At 41.4% G+C, this 10,191-nt stretch overlaps 3 protein-coding genes across 4 annotated transcripts; 2 read left to right on the forward strand and 1 right to left on the reverse strand.

Annotated features, from left to right (window-relative positions):
* The first annotated feature begins 280 nt into the window (after positions 1 to 280).
* LOC131773077 (UPF0696 protein C11orf68 homolog) lies at positions 281 to 6,926 on the forward strand. The gene is made up of 2 exons (XM_059089042.2): positions 281 to 669; positions 5,457 to 6,926. The coding sequence occupies exons 1-2, from the start codon at positions 371 to 373 to the stop codon at positions 5,743 to 5,745; spliced, it is 588 nt and encodes a 195-aa protein (XP_058945025.2). The 5' UTR covers positions 281 to 370; the 3' UTR covers positions 5,746 to 6,926.
* On the forward strand, positions 677 to 4,980 carry LOC131773076 (THAP domain-containing protein 1-like). Of its 2 annotated transcripts, none has more exons than XM_059089041.2 (3): positions 677 to 1,174; positions 1,555 to 1,698; positions 1,794 to 4,980. In XM_059089041.2, exon 3 carries the CDS (start codon positions 2,474 to 2,476, stop codon positions 3,461 to 3,463), a length of 990 nt encoding a protein of 329 aa, XP_058945024.2. In that variant the 5' UTR covers positions 677 to 1,174; positions 1,555 to 1,698; positions 1,794 to 2,473; the 3' UTR covers positions 3,464 to 4,980. The 2 variants fall into 2 exon arrangements, with proteins under 2 accessions (XP_058945024.2, XP_066026136.1); XM_066170039.1 differs by having other exon boundaries at positions 1,794 to 2,466.
* Positions 6,927 to 8,470: 1,544 nt separating the features above from the next.
* LOC131773078 (allatostatin-A receptor-like) lies at positions 8,471 to 10,037 on the reverse strand. Its single transcript, XM_059089043.2, has one exon. The coding sequence runs from the start codon at positions 9,606 to 9,608 to the stop codon at positions 8,682 to 8,684; it is 927 nt and encodes a 308-aa protein (XP_058945026.2). The 5' UTR covers positions 9,609 to 10,037; the 3' UTR covers positions 8,471 to 8,681.
* Positions 10,038 to 10,191: the final 154 nt, after the last annotated feature.

Below are 10,191 nucleotides of genomic sequence, written 5' to 3' on the forward strand. Positions count from 1 at the left end.
TTTCGAAACGAGTATTATTTAGGACGTTTCATTTTCACTTTTAGTTCCACAAGGTCAATTTCAATCGGGATAAAGCGGGGAAAATATCTTGAAAGTTTTGAAACCTTGCGTCTAACTTCAACGGGAACTTTCAGCCGAAGTGAAATTGCATTCGTCGTGTGATGGATGCACAGCCGTGCAGTGCCTAAGGATTGTTACCATGCTAGCTCCTTTCAGGAAATAGGACTTCACCTCGATCAAGCGAAGGATCGAGCATAGCTGAGGTGGCCGCTGCCGCTGACCTCTGCCTCAAATGCGATGTATTTCTCTTCAATGAAGTCCTAGGAGACAGTGGCCTGTAGTTTTGCTTGTGCTCTGCTGTACGTTGCCGATGGCTGCATCGCGACCTAACAAAGACGATGGAGAGTGGATTATTTACAAAGGCGACATGCCAATCGATGATTTTCTGAAGAGAAACCGACCAACACAGATCGAGTGTTCCCAGTATTCGTGGATCAGTGTTTGGCGCCATTCTGACTTCTCAAAGATGAAATCTCCCGATAAGGCTTCTTTGCTTAAAGAATGGGAATGTAACATGAAAACCTTTGGCAAGATTACCTCAGATTATATTCTACAGTTGGCCGAGGAATACGATTACAAAACAGGAAAATGGCTGATCTACTCAAAGTGGTAGGGAAAGAACCGACACGATTTTTAAGGGGAAGTACGGTCTAGAAAAATTTTACCTCTATTAATAGAACTTTTCCACAGGAATTCGAAAATAATTGCCGTTTTGTCCAGTTTGCTTTTCAATTACGATAACAGCGCTTAGAAGTTGCTCTTATCTACCACTTTCGCGACTAGAAAAACGCCATCTTGGATATGACGTCAGCTATGACGTAGCAATAGTCAAACCTTGTTGTTCATCGCCTTGACCTGGTTGACTTGATCGACCTTTCTGACGAGTATTTCTAATGAGGGTTTAACTATGGTCAACTGTCTTGTAGTTAACTGTCATAATACTTACAAAAATACAAAAGGGAAAGGAGTAAGCTTCCACAAGCTACCCGTAAATAAAAATTTAAAGAAAATTTGGCTGGCAAAAATAAAACGCGAGGACGCTCTGCCGAAACCCGAGAACTGCTACGTCTGCTCAGATCACTTTATCAAGGACGACTTCAAGCGGAATATTCAGGTATGAATGTTTGACCTTTGCTTCAAACTGAAAGCTATGTTTACCTTTACCATATTCGAATTGTATTTTTTCTTTAATTTTATTTAAAAGAACCACTGTAATGGAAGCGAAACAATTGAAGCTCGCATTGGTGATTGACCACGTGTAGTAAATTCAATCGCGACCATAGACGCACTTAGCCGTTTTCTCCCAAGAATTTTTCCCAAGCATTTTTCCCAAAGCAGTGTTTATAATTATCTTATAAGGCACGTGAATATTTGTTTATACCAGAATCACGGTGAAAAAGGTCTTCTAGTCACTCTGTGTAATTAAGAAGACAATGAGGAAAACCATAAGTGTGTTTAATGTTTGTTTGTTTTTCCTTTCTTGTAAAAATACAGTCCGAGCTCCTTGGATCTGACGGTAGCAGGGAAAAGAGACATTTAAAAGATGATGCAGTTCCATCTGTTTTTCCCTATGCGCCTCCACCAAAGAAAATCCGACAAACAAGCGTTGGTAGGGCGAATCGCCAGAGCCGACAGGAGGTGGGGTGTGAAATATTAATGATGCAACTAACAACTGTTTTGTGATACAAGCCTGTAAATGTAATCAACACCGTACATTCTGCATTTCATCGTAGGTCTTGAACACCCTTCTTGAAAACACCCATTTGCTATCTTTAGAGCAAGAAAAGTCTCCGTGTTCAGTTGTAAAGGAAAACACTGGCGATTCACTATCTACCTCCTGCTTCGCCCTCTTCTCCAAAGCTTGAAACAGAACCTTCGGCGAATCAAGTTTCTTCCCCAAGCTGCACGGAATCTCAGTTTATCTGGATCGACGCTACATCTGCAAGCGCAGAACACCGCGAACCTGAAAAAAAAATTTACGACGTGTAGAACACAGTGGCTTGCTAGTGAAACAGGGGACGCGCTACTTTTTCAAGATCACAACTATAGTTGTGTTCCACCATGGAATCCGCTGCCTTTATTCTCTAAGCCTGGGTCCCTTTGCACGCAGCCATTTACTTCGACCCCGATCAAAGCTTCATCTAGTCAACCACCTCGGCTTCTGGAACTCTCGATTAACCTGGAAGAAGATACTGACGTAACAATAGATAACGATGTGAACGACAATTCCCTTCATGTCAGCTTTGATGATGACGATATCAACAACACTTCCATTCAAGTCAGCTGTGATGAAGAGGCTGGGGAAGACAGTTCGTTTAACATCAGCTTTGAAGAAGTGGACCAGGACATCACCTAAAGCGATTTGGAGACTGATCCGCCCGTTAGTAACAGTCACGATACCATTTATGAGAAAATGTGTTCGTCTCCCAAGTACATAGTATTTGAGGAAGAACTGCTTAAGTTATTTGGCCGCTGTGTTAAATGCGGTGACGAGGTTCTGGAAAAGGGGGTATTGAAAAAGGGAAGTGCATTTAAAGTAACGACACTTTGTAAAAACTCCCATTCGAAGGAGTGGGTTTCCCAGCCACTTGTTAACAGGGCGGCCGCGGGGGACGTATTGCTTTTAGGTGCTGTACTTTTTACAGGAAATACGTTTTCGCGTGTTTCAGAAGTTGCCTCCGCAATAAATCCTGCCTTTCTGAGCAAATCGGATTATCGCAACTGGCAGAAGAAGCACCTTTTCCCTGTTATAAATGATCGTTGGCAGCAGGAAAAGGCGGCAGTCCTCGCCGATCTCTTAGACAGGAACTCGGTCACTCTCCTCGGGGATGGACGTTGTGACTCCCCAGGCTATAGTGCCAAATACGGAACTTACACCATGATGGACAAAGAGAGTGAGAAAATTGTCGATTTCGAAGTTTGCCATGTAAAGCAGAATACAAGTTCACAGGAAATGAAGAAACTTGGTTTTAAGCTTTGTCTTGACCGCGCACTAAATAGTGGCATTCCTGTAGGAGTTGTAGGTACTGACAGGCACACCGGTATCAAAGCACTCATGAGAAGCGAGTACAAGGACCTCGGTGTTGAGCACCAGGTAGACGTGTGGCACTTGACTAAGAACATCAAGTCCAAGCTAGTCACGAAAGCCAAGGAGAAAGAATGCAAGGACCTCTCTCCTTGGATAAAATCCGTGACAAACCATATGTGGTGGTCAGCGATGACGTGTGACGGAAATCCCCAGCTCCTTAAAGAGAAGTGGGTCAGCATCCTCCACCACACGGTTGACAAACACGATTGGGATTCGACTGTGCTGTACAATCGTTGTGCACACGAGCCTATTTCCCCAAGGGCACATCGTAAAACGAAATGGCTAATCGTACGTCTCCGGCACACGAAGCGTTAAAACATGTAGTGCTAGAGAAGAAACTCTTAAAGGATTTGGACCTTCTAACGAAGACCATCAATACAGGGGCCTTGGAAGTGTACCATTCACTCTACAACAAATACGCGCCCAAGCGGCAACATTTTGGATTCCTGGGAATGGTAGCACGTACACAGCTAACTGCTTTAGACCGCAATTCGGGCACTGGTCGATCTCAAACAGAGGCTTCGAGTGGGGAAAAACGATTCCGTTATGTTCATCCTAAGGGGATGAAGGATTGGGTTGTAAGGCCTGTTTTCGAAGAGAAGACCAAGCCGCACGTTACGGAAATGCTATGCTCAGTGTTGGAGATGAGAGACACAGGAGAAGAGCCAGAGCAAGTTCAAGTCCCTGATCTCCCAAAAAATATCGCACCCATTCCATGCCCACCCAAAGAGGACCTTCTCGCACGGCATGTATCCAGATTTGGAAAAAAATTAAGTAAGTGAAAAAAATAGAAATACAAAAATCGAATAGTCCGCCTAAAATGCCACTAGCATTTACATTGTTAGTTTTCTATTTTTGGAACAGACTGTTAAAGGTATTTTAATGATTGGAACTGGAGCCGATACCCCTGTAGCGCCGTGGACCTCCTTGAATGTTTAATAAAAACAAACACAAGTTTATTGATTAAACGTGACTGTCCCGGCCATGAGTCATTGTCCTCGGCATCTTTAAAGCCTGTATAATTTCCGGCTGCATCTGGGTAATTACATCTTATTGATGCCACAACACACGAAGGAATCACACGTCTGTTCCCTTTACCAAGTCTGTTATAAGTCCACCAAGTAAACTGTCTATAACCAGTAGTAGTAGTAACTACAAGTATTTAAGCCAATGAATGAAGCTTAGTTTCTCCTAGCAGGCCTTTCAATGAGTTTGAGAAAAGGAGGGAAATAGCAATTAGTAGGCGGCCAAGTTAAAGGCTGGGAACTGTTCAATCAAAATGTCTCAGGTGTACAACAAGGAATGTCGAATCGATCTTTACATCTAAACCTGTCAGTGGTAATTTAATCTTTCGTTTCCACTCCAAACTGGGAAATGTTGGCAATTCAAATTTTTCGATCGTGTGATAATTATCGATTGATTTTTCACCAGCACCTATTTGAAAGGAGGTAAATATATTAAGGCATCTGTCGGCCGAGTATCAACGGATACTATCGGTTGACATGTCGACCGAGAGTTGGTCGATAATCAGTGGACATGTCGACCGAAAGTCGGCCGACTGTCGATCGCCACGTTGTTCAGCCGACATGTAAACCGAAAGTATCGACCAATTCTTGACCGACAGGTGATAGATACCTTAAATACTCATGATTCGACTAGTCAACGGATTTGGCTGGTTACTGGCTCTCATTGATAGCCCTGGGATTCTGCCAATATGAGTACCTGTAATATTTTATGTAAACAGTAAGGGATCAACCTTGAATAGAACGAAACGTGACCTTAGTAAATGGACCCTTCATATATCAGTAAAGGGGGTAAGTTTCTAAAGAGACTATAACGGGGTAATTCAATATTATCAATAATGAACTGAGTTGATAACGTAAACTGGCCACCCTAAAGAGTGTAAATGCTGTCGTTTCGAACGTTAGCCCTTCGTCAGAGCGATTGGAGGAATTGTGGGTGGCGTGTTTGTTTACTGAGATGGAAAATCCATTTGTTATCAACTAACGATGGCTGCTATTCACTGTAGGCCTCGGCCTTCAAGGATTGTTGCGATAGATCTCTAACGTTATGTAGATATCTGACTTGTAGGTCATTCGTCCAGTGACACAAACCCCACAATTCCTTCAATCGCTCTTATGAAGGGCTAACGCTCGAAACGCCTGCTTTTAAACTCTTTACAGTGTTCAACTTACGCTATCAACTCAGTTGATAATACCTAATTACCCCGTTATATTTCAGTGCTACCTTAAAAGAGCCTTGTAGCATGCCTTTTTCAAACGGTTCTTTTTCCATCAATTTATGATAGGCCAGCGATTGATAACGTATGGAAGCGCGTCGCAAAAGCAGTCGTCGCTGGTAAGCTTGGTTATTCCGCAAAGGTCAGCACACATGACCCTGAGGAAAACGCACATGTGATCTGCGTGTACACTGAGGATTTTACCAATGAGGACCACGTGAGAAAGGTCGAGGAAAACCTTCGAAAAGAAGGGATCACTGCACGAATGACCTACAAGCCAGATATCTACACAACGTTGGGAATCTATCGCAAAAATCCTTGGGGGCTGAGGCCTACAGTGTACAGCAGCCATCCTTAGTTGATAAAGAAGAATGTCTACAGTCATACAAACTTTAAGGGAGACCCTACTGTCTTTGCACTGATGAAGATGACTTTTCTTGTGGAGATTCCTTAGAACAAAAGGGAAACAAGAACCAAAATGAATTAAAACTAGAGATAAGTAGAAGCAATTTCCTGATAGGCGCCATTTTGGATCGTATGACGTCGTACAGGTACCACTATATATATTCACCAAACAAAAGCTCTTACGTCTAGAAATCAACTACAAAGCGTCACCTGATCCAATATGGCGGCGCGCACAAAATTCCAGTTTCAAAATAGCCAATATATGTTTCGATTTTTTCCCTCATTAAATACGCCATTCCACTTTAAGGCAACAAATTTCAACGTAAGTAAATAATTTTTCGTACTTTGCAAAAATCAGGGGCTCCTGAGACAGTTTGTTACAGCGGTGAAGTTGTTCCTCATAAAAAAAATGTGTGCCGGTTTGGTTCGAAATGAAGAAACAAATTCTTTTAGCCATGCTCATTGAGCCTTTCGTTTCTCGTCACCCCCATTTCTTGATAGCCTATCCCAGACTTTCAGTCCGAGGTGACGAGTGGTTTTCGAGGCATCGGCCCTCTATTATTTTTTTTTTACCAGTCACACCCCTGAAGTTGAGGCTTTCAAAGTTAAAAACAAATAAAGTGGCAATGGCAAAAAGGTTTTTCTTGTATCCCTATTACTTTAGAAAGTGAGGGAGAAGGGGGTGGTTAGTCGAAGGGGGAGCTTGTTTGAAAATATGGCCTGGGTATGGGCGCTTATTCGGGGGAGGGCGCTCCTTAAAGGCTGGACGTTCATTCGAGGTAATACGGTAGTCACGAACGCTCGACTACCAGCCACTGTTCAGGAAGTGAGCCCGTGCTCCTTCTCTGAACAGACGGTTCCTTCCCATGAAGATCGATGGGTGGCCGTGGGCATCCGCAAAAAACTTCGGAAATTGAGCCGAATCACTCACGCCGTGTTACTGCAAACTAAACCGAGTGGAGAGGAGAAAGGTGGCAGTCGGGAAGAAAAGGGAGCGAAGAACTTTGTAGCGGAAAAGTGAGAAGAACAACAAAACATTTCCATTAATTGCTGCAATTAAAAAGCTGGTGTAAAGAAAAATCTGAACCGCACCTTCCATTTCTGAAATAAAGTGACTGTTATTTTTCTGTGACACTGATATTTTTCGGTCGTTAAAAATCCTGTCTACGCGTATTGAAAAAAAAATGTTTTACGCTGTTGTGAAAAACGATCATGTGAAGTGCATGATTAAGGTCTTTTAAAGGAGTCGTAGGCGTTAAAAGAAAATTATGATCAATATACTCATGGGCATGAAATTAAAGAACCTCAAAATGACAAATAATTTGTAATCAAGGTGAAAGGTGGTATGGAAAATTAAAAAAGCTTTGAATAGAGTAACATAATTATTAAAGCCTTCATTTATTACCGTGGACAAAGATTTGTCAAAGAAGTGGTAAGAATGAAAAAGAACAACAACAGATGGGATTTTTTGATCAAAGGAATATGAAGTTTCTTCTGTTAACAGTGACATTGATGAAGACATTTTGATCGAACGATTGGAGTACACGTCAGCCCTATTGTTGAATAAATTTTAATGTCTTTGTTCTGGGATTTCAGACGGTCTCTTTTTCTAGTGCCTCCAAATAGCCTCTGCATGTGGGAGAAACGTGTGACAAATGGATTTTCTGCGGGTACCCAGCCTCTCCATATATGAATGTGATTAGTTTATCAGCCCAGTCGGCCTGTGTCCAGGCTCCCAAACTCAACTCAAGATATTCCCCGTGAAAATTCTGATCTGCTTATGTGACAAGGTAGGTTACCTTGGTTACTGAGGTCTAGGTCAGGCTACAGCTGTTTGAAGGTGAATGACGCTATCCACCGGATATATAACTCTCGGGTGGATATTGACTTAAGGTTAGGATCTAGCCCCTATAAACATTTAACATTTTCCATTTGAATAGAAAACGGATATCTCGAAATTTGATTAGCTATTACTAAGCAATTTCCAGGATAATGTTATTTTCCTCTTGCACAATTTCTTTTGTACTTCGATTGAAAGCCAAAAAAAATCGGGATTTCGTAATAGCGAGTTATTTGTTACGGGGAGTTGTTATTAGAGGGGGTTATTACAGGAAATGGCAGGAGTCCTCCAAATTTCTTTGTGGGGGGGAGCTTTTCAAGAACGGGGACAGTCATCATATTGGTGATTTATTCGTTAAAGCCGGAGTTCAAATTAACTTTCAACGCGGGCAATTTCGTCTGAACGGCGGCTTATTATAAAATCTATGAAAAGAATTTCGTCACACGGATAGCTCGTTATGTAAAGAGAAGCTTGTGAAAGCGAGTCCTCGTTCCAAACGTTATTGATACTGAACTTTATCAATGATTACAAATTAGGTGAGGATCGATCATTTCGCTATGGATTGTTAATGTCAAAAGATTATTAGACACTATCCGTCAATTACTTGAAGAACTGTCAAAGGTATGAAGCATAACCACGGTAACTGGGCAAAAAATTGAATACACATCGTGTTTCTTCACCTGCCTGATAAAAACAGAAACTTTAACTATATGAAGATCAAATTGTTTCCGAATCATGATGAAAATATTTTCATTTCTAAGGGACACATGTTCGTCGCATAAACATCACATACATCAATGGAAATTACAGAGCTACTTTATTTTTCATAAGAGTTGTATGCAATGAGTCCGGCCGTATTCAAAATGCACAACTGCATTCATGCAAAACGTTTATACAATGTGTTCACTAAAACGCCTAGCTCTGCAGGCAAAATCGCTCAAACGCCCCTGCTTGAAATCAGTGAAAATTACATTATAAAAACGTACCAGTCTGGTAATATTCAGACCAGTGTTTTAGAGATTTCACAAAGTATCTCTAATTTCTGCCTTTTAACAACCTAGAGTTCTTTTCAATGCCTCGCGATAATTGCGATGGCGATAAAAGTAAATGCAAGGATTCATGGCAGAATTTGCGAATCTGAGTGCGGTCAGCCAAAAGTCTAACGAAGAGAGCGAAGCAGAATCCAAAAGGGGATTTTTAAGCCTTGCTAGAACTGAAGGAGTCCAACAAAACGCGAACAACAGAACGACAAAACAAACGGTTTTCGCAACTTGCTTGTTTCTCTGGTGCAGTACAGAATTTTGGCCACCATTATGACTTTGGTTTATGTCTGATACACTCGAAGAACTCTTAAACACCTTGACTATGGCGGCAATTCCACTGCCGATGATCACGACCACACACAGTTTATGAATAGAAGATTCTACATAAAGACACTTCGCGTGCCAAATTGAGCGCTTGGAAAAAAGCAAAACTATAATTGTAACGGAAACCAACCACACTACAACAATCATAACTTTTAGTTTCCTAAAAGTCATAAAGAATTTATGTTTTAAGGGGTAGTAAACAGCGAAAAAACGATCAAAACTCAGACAAGCTAGAGCTATAAGTGAAGCATCGATGGACATGTGAAAAATTGCCGCACCAATGTGTATGCTGAGCGGAGCGAGATGAAAATTGTAGAATGAACGCTGGGTTATGGCATAATTAAACAGAGAAATTCCAGTGGATGACGCGATGAAATCAGCTACAGCGAGGTTTGCAATCTGAATACCATAGATGTTTCTTAAGCCTGGTGTCCGGCAAATTACCAGAATGACAAGAAAATTACCAATCGATCCGAATACAGACACAGTCCCATAGAAAACACCGCCGGAAACTTTCTCGGTAAACCCAAGTTCTGCGCAAGACGCTTTATATGAAGAAATTAAACTTTCGTTTGTTGAATTGCTCAGAACAAATGTTAAGTTTTCCATTGCTGATGTTTGCTGTTCTGTTTCACAGCTGACCGAGAGCGGTTTTCAACGCAATTCCGTATCTGAATCCAGCCAACCGCAAAGTACCGTACACACGCGCTCAAATCTGAGAGCCTAGCAGTTCCCTTAACCAGTACTGCAAGCAAACTGCAGCTTTGCAATGTATCACAGTTAAGGATGATCAAACAGGAGAAAAACAAGTAATCTTTTCAAGTTAAGCCGTAAGAGATAGATGAAATACACCTAACAGCCGTCCCGTCCAAACTCAGCTTTTGTCAGTTTACGAGATGCTCTTGTTCAGGTTTCGTAACTAGAAAGACATTTCTAACTTTGGTTTCTTGAGAACAGTTCAAGCCCGTTAGATTATTTGTGAGAATAAGCGTGACTTAATGATATTTTGATTCCATTTGGAATAGACAAAACGGAGAAAGATATCCCAACCTGTTTGAATTAAATAACACCAGTTTGATATAATTTGCATATTAATTATTTTTTAACTTTTCACATGTTCTAAGTAAATTGCATACGCCTAATACATTTGCATATTTCGTTTTGATCTTGAGTTAAAGTGTTGAATAAAAAA

This window comes from Pocillopora verrucosa, chromosome 7, assembly GCF_036669915.1.
Source record: "Pocillopora verrucosa isolate sample1 chromosome 7, ASM3666991v2, whole genome shotgun sequence".
Lineage (NCBI taxonomy): Eukaryota > Metazoa > Cnidaria > Anthozoa > Scleractinia > Pocilloporidae > Pocillopora > Pocillopora verrucosa.

Excerpts from the sequence above, each read along its gene's own strand:
- LOC131773077 (XM_059089042.2), top strand. The coding sequence starts at position 371 with ATGGCTGCATCGCGACCTAACAAAGACGATGGAGAGTGGATTATTTAC. Across the intron at positions 670-5,456 it reads TGGCTGATCTACTCAAAGTG|GCCAGCGATTGATAACGTAT; the intron begins GTAGGGAAAGAA and ends AATTTATGATAG.
- LOC131773076 (XM_059089041.2), top strand. The coding sequence starts at position 2,474 with ATGTGTTCGTCTCCCAAGTACATAGTATTTGAGGAAGAACTGCTTAAG.
- LOC131773078 (XM_059089043.2), bottom strand. The coding sequence starts at position 9,608 with ATGGAAAACTTAACATTTGTTCTGAGCAATTCAACAAACGAAAGTTTA.